General features: G+C 37.6%; 1 protein-coding gene across 1 annotated transcript; it reads right to left on the bottom strand.

Annotated features, from left to right (window-relative positions):
• Nucleotides 1-3,415: 3,415 nt before the first annotated feature.
• AQP11 (aquaporin 11) lies at nucleotides 3,416-19,280 on the bottom strand. Its single transcript, XM_010990022.3, has 3 exons — nucleotides 18,312-19,280; nucleotides 10,702-10,818; nucleotides 3,416-7,432 (listed from the first exon to the last, which is right to left on the bottom strand). The coding sequence occupies exons 1-3, from the start codon at nucleotides 18,928-18,930 to the stop codon at nucleotides 7,353-7,355; spliced, it is 816 nt and encodes a 271-aa protein (XP_010988324.1). The 5' UTR covers nucleotides 18,931-19,280; the 3' UTR covers nucleotides 3,416-7,352.
• Between the last annotated feature and the right edge of the window lie 909 nt (nucleotides 19,281-20,189).

Here is a 20,189-nt window from a genome sequence, read left to right as displayed (position 1 = left end):
CCTGTTTCTTAATGTAGAGAAAATTTAAAGAAAAGACACATTTTTCCCTTCATAATATGAGGCATCTAAAAATATCCTTAAAGACTAAGGTTAGTGGTCATCTGTTCTAGATTCTGTTGTTTAAAAAATGTATTCATTAAAATATCCCAGTGGGTTTCCTTCTCCCTCAGGTCACTTTGTCAGATATTGATACTGTTCAAATAAGCTTGTTTAATTCTTTGATTATGCATTTTGAGATCTTGTTAGGATCTTTGCCAGTATTGTTAAAGATGAGAGATTATGCACAGATGATGATAGTATGTAGCCTTTTACTTTTAGAAGACAAGTGTGATTACTCATTATTCAAAGAGATTTTAGATATTTAGATCAAATTTGAATTATCTTCAGGATTTCAGATAAAATCACTACATAGCTAATTCTCATGGAAATCATATTTTTAAAGTCTTTCTAGACTGGATGACTCTGCATCTGGTACCCACCTTCTGTGGCTAATATATAGTAATTCTAAGAAAATCCCTCATGAGGATTCTAATTGAATTACTGCCATCCCTTGACAGAGAATCTCTAACTGAAAAATATTTTCACTAGCATCTTGCTCTGCTCATATATTCATAAATAAAACCAATATCTAATGTAGGGGCCTTCATAATTTCAGATGAGAAATCAGGAAAATCTTTTGGGAGACCAGTGAACTTAGTGAGAATTTTTGTTTTTAACATAATTTTAAGAAGATAAAAATAGAAATATATAACCTGGGAATAAGGCGGCTAAATAAAAGTGTATACAGCCTAATTCTTTGGATTTTATTTTTGGATTATTTTGAAGATTATATGAATCACTAATAATAGTGCCTAGAGGATGACTCAGTAAATTTAACTATTACCAATAGTAGTTAATTCTTTCCATACAGAAAGAAGCAGCTACAAATGTAATGTTAACTCACTTTAGAATACATCTGAGATGCCTGATACTTAAAAATCCACTGAGCAATTAAAACAGATGTGATGAAATTATGCATTTTTCTCATAACACCTTCAGGCCTTCACTGCAGGTCTCTACTCTTGCTCTACAAACAGGTCCAATTTGCTTAAGCATCTAGTTTGTAGGCATTTACCACAGGTTGGGAAAGGAGAAAGGGGTGGTTGGATCAGGCATATCGATAGTAGCATTAAATAGCTGACAGAATTATGAAGAAAAGCAAATGTATATTACCCAAAATAAAGAAGTCTAAGCCTTTACAGTATGTAATGCAAATATGAAGATAGTGTAGCAATTTATGTTCATAAAAGTATGACTAGAATTACCGGCCTAAACTCTGGTTATAAATAAATCCAAATGTAGCTAATTTAAGAAGAAAAAAATATTAGAAGGCTTTCTGGTAGTTCACAAAATGGACAGGAAAGCTGAAATAAATCAGGCTCAGAAAAAGGTTAGGAAGTAGAATTGTTTTATATAAGATGTTGTGTTTCCTCTGGGTGTTAGACTGATTTAATTGCTTCTGTGTCTTTGAGTCACCACAGAGTCCTGGTTGACACTGTGTGTGTTGCCAGAAGACAGGAGTATCTGACCCTTTCAGCTTCTGTAGTGGGAAGGCACTGCCCCTGCCCAGATTCTCACAGTGGTGGATTACCCCAGATAGAAAGGATGCTTGGATGCTGGCTTGCAAAAATTTACAGCTGTCTGCTGCAAATCCAAATCTTAAAAACAAACAAACAAACTTGTTAAAAAACAAACAAACAAACAAACAGAAACCTTAAATAAATTGGGGTTGTATATAATTAAGAAGAGATTTTTGTAAAAATTGAGGGACACTATTTGTCAAAATTAAAGACATACGTGTTCTTTGACCCAGAGACTTCACTTAAAGGAATTTATCTTATAAAATTACACATTAGGAAAAGTCATAAGCTCAAGGATATTAATTGCAAATTTATTTGTGAAAGACTAAAACAACCTCAGTGTTTATAATTAAGCCTGTGTCAATTATTTACAGTATGCCTGTGCAGTGGAAAACTATCTGCTTCAAAAGAACTGAGAAGAACCTTACATACCAATACTGAATTAAGCACCTAGATACATTAAATGAAAAAAAAAAAACCAAGATGTAGATATTTATATAGGAGAAAAGGGGCTGGAGGTTACGGTGGGGATTATGTTTATCATGTGCCTACACATGATACATAAGAAAGTTGTTTTGAGAGAAGTAGGGGATGAGGATAGGAGGGAGACTTGAGTTTTTCCCCTGTTAATGGGTTGAATTGTGTCCCCACCAAATACATAATGTTGAGGTCCTGACCCCCAGCATCTTAGAATGTGACCTTATTTGAAAATATGGTCTTTACAGAGGTAATCAAGTTAAGATGAAGTCATCAGGATGGGCCCTAATCCAATATTACTGGTGTCCTTATCAGAAGGGAGAATCTGGACACAGAGACAGACATGGGCAGAGGGAAAGCCATGTGAAGATGGAGGACTGTAATGATGTATATACAATTAGAGGAACTCCTGAGGCTACCAGAGCTAGGAGAGAGGTCCCGAGCATACCCTTTCCTAGTGCCTTTAGAGGGATCATGGCCTGGCTGATACTTTGATCTTGGACTTCTGGCCTCCAGAACTGTAAGAGAATAAATTTCTGTTATTCTAAACCACCTAGATTATGGTACTTTGTTATGGAGGTAACTAGAAAACTAACACATCCGCTGTGTGGTCATTTTGTTTTACCTGAGGAATAGTGATCTGGGCTGTATACTATAGTTTACAGTTTAATTTCTAATTATCATTCATTGTTTAAATGCAGAACTCTGCAGGTACAGGAAAAGTTGATTACTGCTACCTAATTTTATAAATAATTTGTGTTCTGCAATATTTTTGACATATTAAAAAGACTAATGTAACCTAGAGTATACTATGCTTAGTGAAGTCAGAGGAAGACACATACTGTATATCGCTTATATGTGGAATCTAAGATATAATACAAATGAATGTATGCGCAAAATAGAAAAAAAAATACAGATTGATTGATTGATGTGTGGTTACCAAAGTGGTGTGGGAAGAGGAGAGAGACGAATTAGGGGTATGAGATTAACAGATACAAACTACTATGTATAAAGTAGATAAGCAACAAGGATATACTGTATAGCACAGGGAATTATAGCCATTATCTTGTAATAACGTATAATAGAGAATAATCTGCAGAAATACTGTATACCTGAAAATAATATATTGTAACTCAGCTATACTTCAATTTAAAAAAAAGACTAATGTAACACGTACCCATATATTCACATGCAACTAAGAAATAAAATTGTACAAATACATTTGAGGTTCCCTTTGTAGATCCCAGATCCCAGTCCCTTTCCTCCTCTTCAGAGGTAACCACTGTCCCAAATTTTGGTATTTATCGTAACTGTGTATGTGGGTTTTTTTTTTTTTTTTTTGCTACATATGTATGTATCCTGTAAACATAGTACTGGGTTCTTATTTTTTAACTTTTATTTCTTAAATCCTTCTGCTGCTTTTCAGCTCAGCACTTTAAAAGTTTTACCCAAGATGATACGGGCAGCTTTATAGCACAGTTCATCCATTCTCTTCCTGGGCATTTAAGGTTCCAGCTACTCATTATTGAAGCCATGCTGCTGCAGATGTTCTTATGCATGTCTTATGTGCATGCATGTGTTTCTCTGTCACAGTAGCTTTCATACATTCCATTATACCCACAATAAGTACGTTTCCCATCAGGACCCACAAATATTTATTTTATGCTGTTAGGCCATAATGAGAAGTATGAACACCTACTCCCTAGAAAAACACATGCATACAAGAAGACATGCACAAGAATTTTATCAGAGCATTGATTTAATAGTGAATAACTACAAATGCCATGAATAGAATGGATAAACCATGCGATTTGAATTAACTAGGGCTGCATATATCAACTAGAGTTCTGTATTAAACAATCAAATATAGATGTTAAATATACAGATGGATATGAGTCTGGAGTTCAGGACAGTTGTACAAGGTGGAGGTATAAATTTGGCAGTTACTAGGTTATAGTCGCTATAAAGCCACAAGAATGGATAAAATTGCCAAGAGAGTAAGAAATAGGAAGCTCAGAGTACTGACCCCTGGGAAGCTATCATTTAATTTGTGGAAAGGAGAAAGAACTAATAAGAAGGCAATGATTTTCTGGAAGTGAAGTGATTCAGGAGGAGGAAGCAATAAATTATATCAAATGCTGTTAATAGGTAAGAAGTATGAGAACTTGATTTGACAACATGAAAGTCACTGATGCTTTGGCAAGAATTTCAGTGGAATGGTGGAGTTGAGGCCTGACTAGAATACTTCAAGAGAAAAATGGGAAGAGGAAAATTGAAAACGTCTTTAGTCTCCCAACATCACATCTGCTTACCTAACTCTTCTTGTGCACATGTATTCTTACCTTTTCTCCTGTTACTGTGAATGCTCTGTCTGTGCTTCTAGCTAAGGCCAATCTCTTCAGTTGTGCACTTAATTCTATCTTCAATAACCTATTAAAAATATACAGACCTGGGAAATCTCTTCCTCTCCTACATCATTTTCTCTACTACATCGTACCTTTCAGCATATAAACATGCCAGTATCTTTCCCACCTTAAACAAAAAATCTTTCTTAACCCAATTTCCCCCTTCAGCTACCACCCATATTTTCTTTGTTTACAGCAACATCTTTGAAAGAACTGTCCTGCTGTCTCCAATTTTTCTTCTGTTTCACGTTTGGGTGCAGGCATGGAATAAGTAGACATTTGGATTTACTCAAATTGTGGTTAAGCCATGTGAGTGTGATGAGATAGAGGAACAAGGGAGTTGTAAGAGTGTAATTTAAGCTGCTTAACGAGAAAAGAGTAAGTGAAAGGGGAGACGGATGTGAAAAGATGTTGGTATCAATGGACAGAAGTTCCCTCTGGCGGTTCAAATGATCATTGGAGATGGGATACTGAGTGAGTGAGCTAGAGAGAGGAGTTAGTGGTTGGGGAATGGGTGTTTGAGATTAGAGAAGAGTTTGAGTTACTGGTAATGACAAGCTCAAGGTTATGTCCCAAGTTGTAGCTGAGGCAGAAGAGAAGGAAAGTTATTGAAGAGCCTTTCAAGTTTAGCCAATGAACTGGGAGACCAGGACACTGGAAGGATCATCTCTAAGTTTTGAAATCACTAACAAATATAACTGGTATAGTATTGTAGAGAGTGAGATTGAGACAGGAATGAAGTTCCTAAAGGATCAGGAGGGAATTGAGGGGACTGCACGGTGGATAACTGCAGTAAGAAGTGCCCAGGCATGGTCTGATGACGTTTTTAATGGAGGGAGTGGAGAACAGATGAGGAAAAGAACCTATTCTACCTCCAGGCCCAGTGGTGTCAAGAGATGAGGTAGAGACTAAGCTACCACTTGAGAGGGCTGCGGGGAAAGCAGCGTCATCGGAAGTCACAACTTCTAATTCTGACAAGTGAAGTTTGAGGGCTGAGTATTTACACAAATCACTGCTCATTGTTCTTTTTTCCCTAATATTTTATTTATTATTGTATTATTTAATCATTTTATTTGTGGGAGAGGTAATTCGGTTTACTTATTTTTAGAGGAGGTGCTGGGGATTGAACCTCAGGACCTCATGCATGCTAAGCATGCGCTCTACCACTATGCTATACCCTCCCTGCAACTGCTCCTTGTTCTTAAACCACAGTCTCATGATAACAGAGACATGAATTAAAAAAAAAAAAAACCTGTAAGAAAAACAGCCATGAAGTGAAACAGTAAGGGAAACTCAGCTTCATGTCTGGAAGACATAGGGAGTGGCAAAGAGACCACTTAAGGGGACTAATCATTTTGTGTGGTTGTCATGGCAGAATTCAGGCCTAGTATTGACAGATCTTTAGATTTTTTTTTTTTTTTTCTGAGAAAGGCTGAAACTGGATTTTTGTGTGAAAAAGACTTAACAATACTAGCTTGTTATCTTAAAAAAAATTACTGTGCAGGCCAAACAAAACATGTCAGAGACTGCATTTAGCCATTGTTGCAATTTTATGAACTTTGCTTTTAAAAATAGGAACTACCACAGGTATGTATTTGTAAGTGCATGAGTTGTCATGACCATCAAACTGGCTGCCTTGCTGGGTAGCCTGCAGCAGTCTAGCTCAGCCTGTAGGTGTAAAGAGAGTGACTAGCCACAAGCTGATCACCAGGCAGAACTTAAATTACCTGGCAGTGTATCTGTTGCTTAGTTATTACTCAGATCTTATCTTGTCCCATTTTTTTTTCAATTCAATTTTTCTATTTAATTAGAATTGAAAAGAAATAAACTTAACTTTTTATGACCTGAACTTTTAATGAAAAGTAGACCTTGTACAATTAAAAAAATGAAAACAAAAAACTGAAGGTTCTTTAAGCCTGAAAAAAAAAAAAAGCTAGTTAATTCCTAAACAGACTTTAACATAAAGTATTTAGTGTTTCTTCAAAATCTTCAGTTTTCCTTTAGTCTTAATGATGACTGAGAACATTTTTTGTACTGAAGTAGAATTCTAAAGATGGTGTTTGGCTGTATCTGACCTTGGGCAGGGAGGTACACCTTAGTTTCCTTATCTGTAAAATGGAAATTAAAAATACATACCCTACCTACTTCATGAGGTAGCTGATACGGTAAAATGAGAATGTGAAAGGCTTCCACTTCGACTTTGTATGGGTGCTTTGTTTTATTACATTCTATTAAATAATGACAACTTGCCTAAAGCTAGTGAGATTGTCTATTTAGAGAAAATAGATTAGAATATATTTAAAATTTAGGAAACCCCTTGAGTATGAGTAGATATACAATCTACTTCTAAAAGCAACTTTCCTATTGAAAGATGCTGCTGCTGATGATATCAGTGTGTGAGGTAGTGGCTGAAAAGTATCCTGTCCCCAGTTCTGCAAGCATGACTGGTTGTACTCTGGTGAAAAATCTTGTTCATTGATGTTAACACTTGATAACACACTCTTTCTTGGTCCTACTATTACCTTCCCTTTCTTTCTGACCCTGTATTCAGTTTCTTTGTCATCAAAATTAACAATTATCACTTGAGATTTATATTTAGTGTAGTAAGTCTTTTCTAGCAGCATTTAATACACACTTAAAAGAACAAGTCTTAACTCAGAAACACAGGATTCCTCGTTTTCACAGTAAATTTTTTTTGAAGTCCCAGCACTGGAAACTCTAAGGCAGCTTCCTCAAAGGAAGATAACATTGACGAATCCAGTGCAGCCGGTATGCTGAAATATGAGGTAATGAAATCTTAATCACATCCAGCTTGACTGTCCTGTAACTTAGTCTGAGTCTTCTAGAGTAATTACTCCTTTTTATTAATTGTATAGTTGTTATGCAGCCATGGAAGGAAAAAGCTGAACATCAAAATCATCAACAATATACCTGAAAGACAAAATACAGTAAAATAAGAACAAAACAATCTCTAAGGAAGTTAATAACCACTTGGTGGTTATAATTTGGGTTATATACAACTATATACCTAGAGATTTGTAGAGCTATGTTTAAAAGAATTCGCTACATCAGTTCTACACGAAGCATGAAGACATTTTAAAATCTAATATTCTCACATTATTTTTCTTTAACCATGAATCCTTAAAAGCAGTATATATGTGGAAAACCGGTTGAATCTAAACAATGAACTCAAAGGATAAGTAAAATAGAAAGATCTAGAATTCTAGTTCTGGCTCCATTTAGTGACTTGCTGGGTGAGAAACTGGCCTTGGGTCTCCACTTGCTCATTTCTAAAATGGCAGCCGTATCCCTCCATGCCCCAGGGATGTACCAGGAGAATAAAGCAACTGAAAGCACTCTTGAGTTTTTACTTGGAATGCTCAAATAAAAATATGTTAGATTACTTTCTCCTTTCTAATTTTTTCCAGCAATCTCAACCATTAGTAGCTCTGAGAACTGTAGTAAGCAAAATATCTAAAATTTCAGTTGAATTTTTAAATGTTAAAATAAATATGTTTGAAAAATCACATATTGGTAAATCATTTTTGAGGTCACACCAGACAAATCTATCATGTAGCTACTGGTTAATTTTTTCAGTGGGACATAGGGACAGAGAAGACTTAACCACATGGCTCAAACCACTGTCTTAAAGGGGAAGTCTGCAGTAGTTATTATCTTAAAGTATGTAGGCTAAGGCTCTGAATCAGTTTAAACTCAGATTAGGAATGAGTTTTTGTCACATGCACATTTGATAGTTTACTGCTGTTGGCTAACAAGAAGAAACCATAAGGTTTGATGAGCTTTTGGATAGCTTAACATATTTTTGAAAGATGAGTCGTTTTGTAACCAAAGGCTTTAGATGAAAGAAAAGTCAGAAACAATCTATGTTAAGCAATCCACAAAATTTGACCTTTATAAAGTCAGAACTAGAAACTAAGACATTACGTTTAAAACTTTTTCTAAAAACTAGAGTTACCGTTTCATAGAAGCAAATAGAATTTGCTAATTTTCCTTGTATGAAATGTATAAGCAAAGAATTCTATATACATTCTTACAGTCACATTTCTAACATTTATTAATTTGGGGGAGATGGCAGGGGCCCTTAGAGGATTTATAATTATCTCTGCATGGCTTCTAAAAATAGTTTGTTCCCTGCTTGGTCAAGAAGAGAGGGAAGATGGGTATCTTGGGATTACTCTCCTTGGTCTCACTCTGTGACGTTACTTTACATTTCTTTGCTTTGACTCCTCATCCCTTAGCTCTCTGAATGACTCTTGTTAAAATATAATTCATTTTCCCCATCCTTCTTAGGGTTTAATAGTGACCTTATTTCATTTCAGGCCATTTTTCCCCAATGGAATGTAATTTAAATTTACGACAAAAGTCAATGGCAAGCTGGAATTCGGTATTCTAAAAGCTGCCATTTAGTCACGTCTTCTATCCACATCTGTTGAAACATTCCTGTATTGCTTCTCATTCATAAACCTCTTAAAGAAGTATAGGGACATGCCTCTTTAAATGAAAACCTACAAGAGAAATTTTCTTTGGGTCTATTTAGAAAAAACTAGGAGATTCTTAAACCAACAGAGAAAGAATTTTTGCATGCGTATTTTCAACAAGCTAACTAGAGCCACACATAATCACAAAAAAATTTGATCCCAGTTCCATTTTTAAAAGATCCCTTGAATAGGAAGCAAAGAAATAAAAGTATATTTTTTTTTGTTGTTGGGGTGTTGGATTGTTTTTTGAGTAAGTGGTTATTTTAAATGTTTTGGTAATGGCAACAAGTACTGTTGCCATCCTGTTTGCACTGCACTAACATTTCCTAAAGGGGCAGAAATGATTGTTCCTTCTTTATCTGTTATGAGACTTTTTTCCAATATGTTCTTCTAGGAAAAAGTTATCGAGTGTTTTTAAAAAAAATCATGGTCCTTTTACAGAGAATGTCAATTACTTCTGATTTTTTTTCTTTTAAAATTATTTTGGAAAGGCTTACGTTTTAGTGTTCTTTCAAGTAATGAATGACATAATTCCTTAGTATCATGGGCCTACTTTTAAAATTATAGTTGGAGCACATTAAAAAATGTGTAATGTTAATAATATGTGTTCACTTCAAATAAGACATATTAAGAGAAGTGTCTATGTAAAAATTCTCAGTAGACCTGTCTAATTAGTGACCTTTTTAACTTCTTCACGGACTTCAGCGATCTTTTTAACTTCTTAAAAATCAAGAATAGAGAAAATTTATCTTTAAAGTTATTGGAAAACACTAGTAATCTATAGAACTGAAAAAAAGCTTCCATTATTAGCATTTTAAAAATACAGGTTTTCTCTGATAATCTTCATGTTTAGGCCTATAGATATTACTGAGCATAACAGACACTAAATGTGAGATACAGGATGAAATGGGAGGAGTAAAGTGTGATGGCTATTGAAACCTGTTATGCCAATATTCCCTTCTGTATGTTCTGCCCCCGCCCTCCCCCCCCTTTTTTTTTGACAGAAATGAGCATTAAGAAACAAAATGGCTAACTGGATAAAAAGGATGCACTAATAGAAGGCCAGCCATCCTCATCCATTTATACTTATGAATTATATTCAGGCTTGACATATGACTAAACAAACCCTGATAACTTATATAAAGAAATGAATATCATGACTATAGTTATTTTATACTTTTGTGGTGTTTGACCTATATGAAAAGAGGAGTTTTATGTAGCTGACCCAGATAGAAATAACAGGAATGCAATTTATGGAAAAATTTAAAACTACATTATTACAGTTCTACATTGTTTCATGAGATGCCTTTCTGCAAAATGAGTCAAATGAACTAAATAGTATTTTATCTGGAACACACAAACTTGTAAAATCAAATTCCTTTAGCAAAAAAAAAGATTATTTTTTAATGGAAGTAATCACTCTTCACTTTTTTGCCCTTGTATCTGAGGGCTTGTTAAAATGATATCATACCTCAAACTGACTATCCTTAACTAGGTAATCTTGTTTCTTTGAGGATAAAAGCAGTTTTAAAGGATACTGCACAAAGTAAAATGTTATTTCAGGCATTAACATTTCACAGCTTTTTCATTTTCTTTTTTGTTCGTACTCTGACTTTGGAAATTGATATGTTACAGTGACATACCACATTATATTTTAAAATATTCTAATCTTTAAATCATATTAAATAAAAATATGCTTACCTAAAGAAGGAGCCAGCCAATATACAATAAAAAATTGAAGGAAGTCTTCATCAAAGCACTTGAAATGTAGTGAAAGTGCCAAAGCTGGATTAAATACAGCTCCTGTTAGACTTCCTCCTGTAATATATTTTAAGCAGAATGATACCAGCGGGAGGGTATAGCTCAAGTGGTAGAACACATTCTTAGCATGCAGGAGGTCCTGGGTTCAATCCCTAGTACCTCCATTAAAAAGGAATAAGCAATCCCCCCCAAAAATAATAAAATAATACAATAAATAAATAAAATATTTAAAAAAGAATGATACCAAACCGTATATCTTAACATTTTCTTATAACTGGAAATACTAAATGTGACTATTTTGTTTTAGATATTTAAGTATCCTTATTCCATAACCTTTCTTTGCAGAATCACCTGGCATATTAAAGAGTATAAAAATAGATTATAGATTATAATATGCCAGGTGTAGAAATAAGGGGTGGGAAGGACAAAGGACATTAAGAGTTTTAATACAATGCTTTTCCTATAGTATATTCTAAAATGCACATTGAAAGTTAACCTGATCCTACAGTTTTATACGGAGATTTGGCTGCCTTTCTTAACATTCATCAATTTAAATGAATGAATAATAATAAAAATAAAATGAAAATACAATTAAAATGGACACAATACCCTAGGATCCTCTTGGGCAGAAGCAACCTTTTGTGTTGAAAACAAAAAGTAAAATGGACCAAAGCATGATCGTGGACTCCATTTTTACTTGTCAACAGAGCCCTGAAGAAGTGACTGTGAATGGTATGTGAATTTTATCTCAATAGAGTGGTTATAAATTGTTTTAATATAATAATAAAAGACGTGACTCAGTAGTCAAGATAGATAAGCACAAATTCTGATTAGTTGACTTACTACGTGGGATTTATGGTCCAGCCGTGCACCCAGGATATCTCTGAGATGGGGCCCAGGAATTTACAGTTGTGGCTACACAGCAAGTAAGGAAAGGCAAAGGAGGCTGGACTGCCTATCCAGTGGTACTCACCAGAGCCGTGGCTCAGCTTTTGAGAACACACCCTGAGAGTACTCCTGAGAGAGGCGTTTCTGGTGGTTCTTACATATGGAAGCTTGGGCACACACATCTGCCTCTGACTTAGCCACAGAGATAGATCTGGAGATCTTCACAATTTTATATGGACATATGCCACTACAGCATGTAAATTGTCTTCATAAAATGCAGTGAAGTAAAACTGGAAATTAAGTGACCCTTTCATAAGACTTCACTAATGACATTTCACACATGATAAACTGCAGACACTGGATCTGTGTTGAGATGAAGATGCTGAGCCATGAGCTGAGTTCACTCTATGGCTAAGAGTCTTTTCTGGCATACCAGCCTCTCAGCATGATTCATATTCATGCCTTAGCACTTAGAAATGACATCACATCATGGACCTTTAGAACCACTCGTGACGAGTCAAATCCTGGCATGTTAAACTTGCAACTGCCAAGAGCCAACAAAATTGTTTGGTTGGCATGTGGTCATTTCAGCTCAATTCCACAAAAAAATTATTGAGTTCTAGATATTGAGATACTAGATACCATGGACAAGAGGTAGGACTCATACAGATCTTTACAGTAAAATATAATTTAATACACACTGATAATAAGTGACCTGTGAGGTTTTTTTTAGACATTTATGAATAAAAATAGACTAAGCCATTACACTCATAATTAATTTGCTTCAGTATTCTCATTAGGTCTTTGGTATTTCCATTAGGCCTAAGAACGCTAAGTCAGTTTTACACCATTCTAGAACTCAACTACTTCACCCTCTTTACCTTCTAATCCTCCCATCACCAATTCTGCTCCGTGCGATTTGATGGAAGCTGTCTTCCTACCAAGAGGTAAGGTCTGTTCCCCTGTCTTGAATATGGGTTGGCTTTGCAACTTGCATTGATAAACAGAATGCAGCAGAAGTGATGCTATGTGAATTCTGAATGTGAGGAGTGACACAGTGAATTCTAGGTTCAGGACTTAATAAAGCCATCACTGGCTTCCAATTTTGCTCTCTTGAAACAATGTCCTGACTATGTAAGTGGGCTGGTCTAGGCTGCTGGAGGATGAGAGGCATCTTAGATGGCTGTTGGTACCAACTGCTGGACACATGAGTGAGGTTACCTTCGCTCTTCCAGACCTACCAACTGTCCAGCTATATAATCTCAGAGGAGTTTCCTATCTAACCCACAGGATCATGAAAAATGATAAATTATTGTTATTTCAAGTAAGAGTTAACTGATACAGAAATCTGTATCAGGAACGAGTTCTGTGTCAACAAAGGCCCAAAACATGGGGCATTGGCTTTGATGTTTTAGACTGGGTAATTCTTTGTTGGGTGTTGTTTTCAGCAGCATCTCTAGCCTTTACCTACTAGTTGCCAGTTCACAACCATCTCCCCCCATATAACAACCAAAAAAGTCTCCAGACATTGTCAAACATCCCCTGGGGGGCAAAACTGTCCCCTGTTGAAAACTACTGTCCTGAAGAACTACTGGTACTTGTATACTAGTAGACACACACAGGTTGTTTATCTATAGTAACAGTGAACTGGGAAGAACTTAAATGTCTACTCATAAGAAATATCTACTCATAAAGAAAAAAGTTTATTATTAATTTGGAATACTGTTCAGTATTAGAATAATGAGAAATCTCTGCTAAAACACAGGTAGATCTCCAAAATATATCACTGAACCACCACCACTAAAAAAAGCAAACTGCAGAAAGAATGGTATAATACCTTTCATGCTAACATGAACACATATAAAATAGTAGCTTCTATATGGGCCTATCTATATGTATAATAAATGCACATAAAAAGAGTTTGCAAGGACACACACATGCACACAGAGAGGACTACCCTGGTGGGAAGAGAAGGCAGGGAAGGAGAGGGGACAGGCATGGAGGATGGCAGTCGAAAGGTACTTTTAGTTTTACTGGTAGTGTTTCAATTTAAAAAACAAACCACATTTACGCATTGTGTAATTAAATATGAATGATTTAAAAAGTAAGAATCATCAATCAGGCACAGAATAATAGAAAGTTGCTTTGAAACATAAATTACTATTTACTGATATCTGGAGTGGAGAAGACATAATAACATGTTAAAGAAGAGGTACCAACAGGGATATCCAGCTGTCTGGTTGCCAAGAGTCTTAGAGGACAGTGTGAACTTGATGAAATTACCATAGTCAAAGAGTGAATCTCAAATCTGGCAATTCTATGTGCTAATGTTTCTCAATACTCTTAAAGGGAATCAAATTCTCTCGATAGAATGACACTAGTTAAAATCATGTAAGACTCCTGTAAAAGCTAGAATGTCAATTAACTAATTTATAGTGGAAGCTAGGCCTTTCCAGTGACCAGAATATTTGTGCCAGGTACTATGCTAAGAACTTGGAATACATTATTCTTCATAATAGTTTGAAGAAATGGGTAGTATTATTCTCCATTTTAAAGATGAGGAAACTGAGGCCTAAATTATCTCTCCTAAGGGTACCATTCAACTCCAAGCCTGTGTTCTTAACCACTGTATTATACTGGCATGATAAAACAAAACAAAACAAAAACAAAAACAAAAAAAATGTGAACATACATAAAGGGCTTAGTTCCCTTCTCCTTTGACAAGTAATCTTACCCAAATTCTTTGTGACTTAGAAGTAAATCAGAAACTCCTGAATGGAGTAATGAAATGAAGTAAAAATACAGTTACTTCAATTTATTAGACTTATTTTGAAAGCTCTTAGACATAAAATATGAATACCCAGATATGTATTATTTCTTTATGTGTGATTTTTTAAGTGAATAGGTATTTGCTAATTATTCACTCATTCTAAAAATACTGAGTGTTTACTGTTAACAGGTGACACCATGCTAAATCCTGGTTAAACATTATAATGAGTAGAACAATTTTAGTCTGTATACTTATAAAGCTTACTGTCTGGTGAAGGAAGACCAGGCATTCCTTTACTAAACAAGTATATAATTAAAAATAATAAAAAGTAAATGAACAGGGTATAGTAATAAAAACAATCTACTTAGATGTGTAAAATAACAGATTTCCCCCTCAATATCTAATTAATTAAAAAATGAATGCAGTTCTTTGTCCTGCTCATTGAACCAAATTCTCCCAAAACCTAAATTAAGGAAGATTTGCTTGAAATTTGCATTAATAGTTTTATATCTTTAATACGTTAATAAATCACAAAGCTTTTTTTTTTTTCCACTTTATTTGGGAAGCCAATAAATACATGGTAAGTGGTAATGACATCAGTGGCCTCCATCTGCACATCAAAGTGCAGGGTACTAAATCAATAAGTACACTTGATCACTGGCTATCCAAGGAACCCATGGCTACACTGCTGGACAGTTATGTCCTGTAATCTTAAAACACAAAATCAGTTACTTTGATGTGACCTATATTAGTGACTTCTGGGTGTCCTCAAAGTGCAAGTGATTAAAGAAATATCCAGGCATGCAGCTTTTCCCAACCAGTACTAATAGTATCTTCGAAGTTGAAAAAAAGGACACATCAAAGTAATTTGTAACAATGCCTGACTTAGCTTCCTGACTTCCCCTGCCTTTCTTACCTCCTTCCTACAAATCCTCACCTCTGCCTGATAAGACACAAACTCAACTAGTCCCAAAACTTCATTCTATTTTAGAAAACTCTGTTCTAAATTTATGACTTATATCCATAAAAAATAATGGGGAGTGACATGGCTTAGTGCAGCACTTCCCGAAGTATGTTCTCTTCTGCTACACACTCCTAGACAAAGAGATTCTATAAGTTCGAAAAACTGTGTTCCACATCCTTCTCTTGGAGTTTTATAATAAACAGTAGAACAGTAAAGGCTCCAAGAAGTCTTAAATTAGAAAATCTGTTTAATCCAGTGTTTGCCAAATTTATTTGGCAAAAGAATCCTTTTAAAACTTAGAATTTTAAAAAATTATGGTAAATATATATATATATATAACATAAAATATGCCATTTTAACCATTTTAAAGTGTATATTCAGTGGCTTTAGTTATATTCATAATGTTCAACTGTCACCACTATTCTAAAACGTCAAACAGAATCTCTGTATCTATTAAACAATTCCTCCCTGCCACCCAGTCCATGATAACCTCTATTCTACTTTCTGACTCTATGAATATGCCTATTCTGGATACTTCATATAGGTGGAGTCCTGTAACATTTGTCCCTTTGAGTTTGGCTTATTTTGCTTCACATATTTTTAAGGTTCATCCGTGACATAGCATGTATCAGAACTTCCTTTTAATTGCTGAACAGTACTCAATTGTATATAGTTTTGTTACTTTTGAGAAGCATGCTCTAGAAATGCTGATAATGAAATAAGCATGAGCTTTAGTGTCAGTTAGAACCATGGTTCCAGCGGATTCTAGCTGTGTGACCTTGGACAAGTCATTTCACTTTCCTGAGCCCGCTTACTTCACTTAAAGTGGGAATAATGTATTCATCAGTGGGTTGTTGTAAGGATTAACTAAGATAACTCATATAAATTCCCTGCATGCGTGGCATGTTGCCCAATGAATATTCTTATCTCCCTTACAGTGGCAGAAAAGGAAGATCATAAAAGATTATCAATTTCTGTAACACTAGTAATTGACAATTGTCTGTTAGGTCCTGTCCCTGCAAACAGTCTCCAGTGCTGTCCATTACTGGACCCACTAGCCACAGTTGGCTACTGAGTACTTGAAATGTGGCTACAGTGACTGAGGAACTGAGTATTTAATGTTAGCTGATTTGTAACCAAATAACCACATGTGAAGAGTGGCTACTGAACTGGCCAGCAAAGTCTAGACTGGAGCAGTGGTTCACAGTCATGGTTTCATATTGGGATCACCTGGAAAACTTTAAAATATATCATTGCCTAGGCCCCTTCCCACAGGAATTAAATCTTAATCTCTGCGCCCAGATATGGGTATGTTTAAAATGCTCCCCAGGTGATTGTAGTGCAGAGAAAATGTTGAGAATCACTGCTCTAGTGATCCCTCCACTCTCTTCTCCTCCCCCATCGATTAATACCCTCATTTCAGCAATGTCAGTGTCTATAATGTGAGGGGAAGAAAAAGAGCAGTGTTTTTGGATACCTTAAATTGATTATTGTATGGTTTTTTTTCCCAATAACTCTCCCTATATTTATGTATAACTTCAAATGTTACCTTGTTTCTCTTCTCTCAAAATCTTTGTCACTTATAAAATAGGTATTGGTTAATATTATATACAGTAGTATTTATGAAATCACAAATGCATTATTAAAGTACAAAAGCAGGAAGAATACCAACTTTAGAATCAAGAGAGGGAGAAGGAACTGTGTATAACATTAATTTAAAACATCTTATAAATGTTTACTGCTTTTAATTATATAAGCACAGAGCTAAACCGTGGCATAACTTTTTGCTAGGGATGATTCTATTCATATATGGGGGATGTTTCTGCTTTAGCCAAAACCTTAGCAACTATTCACCAACCCCTCAAATATGCATATCCTTCCTTCTCTCCTATACAATTTATTTCCATCTGCATCTACAAGAAGAATGGTACTAGATCTAAAGAAGGGAAAATGGATTGGATACTCTTTCATTTTTACCTAGGAAGTTAAGCATATGTTTTACAAGTCCTTGTCTTAAGGTTTGCTTCTACTTATAGTTTCACTTTCAGTGGGCAGAAGATAGACTCTTAGTACCAATTTACTTTTATTATATTCCTATTTCCAAAACATTTTATAATTCAGATTCAGTCCCAATGAAAATATTTTGTTATAGTCATTTAAAATGACACATCTCATAATTAAACTTTTGTTTTTTGGATTTCCTTGTCTCATTAGAATATCCAGATTACTGCATCTGAAGGTCTGTCTAGGTAAACAAAATATTTATAAGAAATCAACAGATTTCTCAAGAGTTATTTGTTTTTAAAAAGCATCTTTAATTTCAAGCAAGTTTTAATTTCAAAACACATCTTTCTTGATAGGCCATAAAAGTTCATTTATAACTCAACATGGATTACTAAGGAAATAAATGATTTTAAGTAATTTCGTAGAAGAAGAACTAAGAAATAGAACATAGAAATTCTACTGCCCACTCTTCCTACTAAACCAGTCAAGTAGCTTGTGCTTTAAACTGGAAGGCGCTTTTTTTTCTTTTAATTGGAAGGAACTTTTAAAACCCAGGATCATTTTTCAGTGAGGGTGTCAGAAAGGATCTATACCAAGTTGGCAGGAAGTAACCGATGTTATCTTTCCTCTCCACCATTAAAACTATCCCTTTGTAGGATATCTGAAACTTTGACAGTATCTCACATGATCTCAGTTTCAGCACAGAAGTGGCTTTTTCTAGGGGCTCAAAAACACTGAATGGAGGATCTGTATTTCTACCCTATCGATAAAGAACGGGCTGCGAAACGATTAGAACAATGGAGATAGCAATACTGACATCACACAGGCGTAGGGGGGTACGTTGAAATGTATCTTGGCAAAGAACTTAGAGCCTCAAGTCATAGAGGCTCCGGACGTGCCAAGTGTTTTGTGGGAATAACAAACCTGCATAGACCAAAAAGGTGATGAGTGCTGACAGCAGGTGGATACGAAGCTTGGTTCGGACCTCCTGGAAGTGCACCAAAGCGCTGTGGAAGATAAAGGAGCAGACGGCCTCTATGACTACCGCTTTGGGCAGGTCGACTTGGATGGGATTCCTACAAGCGAAGCTCCTCTCACTGACGTGATACTTGGTCAGCCCCAGGTTCCACAGGGCGCTTATGCAGTGCCTGCTGCACAGGGCACCGATCACCTGAGCCAACAGCCTCAGCGCGCCGGTCTCGGCGGACATTCCCCCCAGCATCATCTGCATCATCACGCCGCACGGGTTGCTGGAGGTGCCCACCAGAGTCAGTCCATGCACCAACGAGAAGAAGTAGATTAGCGTCAGCGGCCAGGTGGGGTGCAGGGGTTCCTGCTCGCTCAGCAGTTGCAGCTCATGGGTGCAGAAGCAGAGCTGGAAGGTGGCCAGAAACTCCAAGATGAAGGCGTGGACCGTGGGCCTGTTCAGTTGCTGCCGGGTGACCACGCGGGCCAGTCCCACGAACAGCACGATCAACAGCATCAGCCCCAGCGAGGTGCAGGTGTCCTGCATCTCGGGCCAGGGCCCCCATAGCGCCGTCATGGCTCGCTCACCGCTAGACTAGGCTGCCTGCTCTGTCTCGGCAGGAGGAGGCGTACGGGCTAGAGTCCGAAGTCCGCAGCCCCGCCCCTTCCTCACGCCCCTCGGGGCGGGCCGAGTCCAGACTAGCCTGAGGCCCCGGGGGCGTCACGCTGAAGGGCTCCTCCCCTCCTCCCCGGCTCGGCGCTATGGTGGTGTTACCAGAGTCGCGGAGGAGGGGAGGCGAGGGACGGCTAGGAAAGCTCTGTGAGGGCGCCGGCTGAGGGGCCAACGGTCAGCCGGAACCGGGCAGGGAGGCACACACCCTCGCCGCTTCCCTCGGACTGGAAGCAGGCCCGGGTGGGGCAGGGAATGGAGGGACGCTGCGCGCCCGGATGCCATTGCGCATGCGCTCGGCGGCCCGTGCGCCTTTGCGAGAGGCTTGACTTGGGATCCCGGGACCTCCGGCGTGGTGGGGCGCAAGTTCCCCTAGCGCAAAGCAGGAAGGCGCGCGCCCAGCTGCGCTTTGACAGGTGCTTTGAAGCAAGAACTTTGAGGGCTGTCCCTCCCCGCTCCTAAAACTGTGAAGGCGCCAAGCTAGAAAGACCCCTAAAGACCATCTCGGCCAACCACCTCGTTTTTAACTTACGGGGCGGCTGAGAAGACGGGAAATGGAGGTGCTGCGTAGAGGCCGAGGGGTGGGGCGGGGTGGGGTGGTTTAGCGGCAGTAGACAGACTTCAGAGGGAACCAGGGTTTTAACTGTTTGAAGAAGGGCATGCAACTGTGTCTCCTTCAGCCTTAGTTTTCTTCACTTGCCTGTAACGTTTGCCTCATAGAATTACGGGTTTCCTCATCGATTAGTTTTAAAAAGCATGAAAGGCACTTAGCGCGGAGCCTAGCAGACAGGAAGTATTGAGTAAGTGCTAGCTTAATGTTGAAAGAGCAGGTCTTGCCACCACACCCTACTCCCAACAGCTCGCCCACCTGGGGCGGCCCAGTGGGTGCGGCTGGGAGAGACTGGGATTCCTCACCTAGCGTGGTTTTGTGCTAATGGAATAGGTGCCATGGTTTATTTTGGGGAGAGGGGTCCAGATGCCTCAGCGCTCTCCTGCCTCAGTCCTGCCTCCACCGGGCTTTGCTGACCACTGTCCACGTTTCTCAGGGCTGGCGAGAAGGGAGGCAGGAACAAAATGAGAGGAGAGGTTTAGTCCGAGCTTCAAATGGTAGAGCACTTGGAAGATACTCTTGCTCATTCTCCCCAGCTTTCCTCTCCTTTTACAAG

Source organism: Camelus dromedarius, chromosome 12 (genome assembly GCF_036321535.1).
Source record: "Camelus dromedarius isolate mCamDro1 chromosome 12, mCamDro1.pat, whole genome shotgun sequence".
Lineage (NCBI taxonomy): Eukaryota > Metazoa > Chordata > Mammalia > Artiodactyla > Camelidae > Camelus > Camelus dromedarius.
This window is presented reverse-complemented; position numbering and strand designations above follow the sequence as displayed.

Excerpts from the sequence above, each read along its gene's own strand:
- AQP11 (XM_010990022.3), bottom strand. The coding sequence starts at position 18,930 with ATGACGGCGCTATGGGGGCCCTGGCCCGAGATGCAGGACACCTGCACC. Across the intron at positions 10,819-18,311 it reads CACCTTTTTGGTCTATGCAG|GAGGAAGTCTAACAGGAGCT; the intron begins GTTTGTTATTCC and ends AATATATTACAG. Across the intron at positions 7,433-10,701 it reads TTGGCTGGCTCCTTCTTTAG|GTATATTGTTGATGATTTTG; the intron begins GTAAGCATATTT and ends TTTGTCTTTCAG.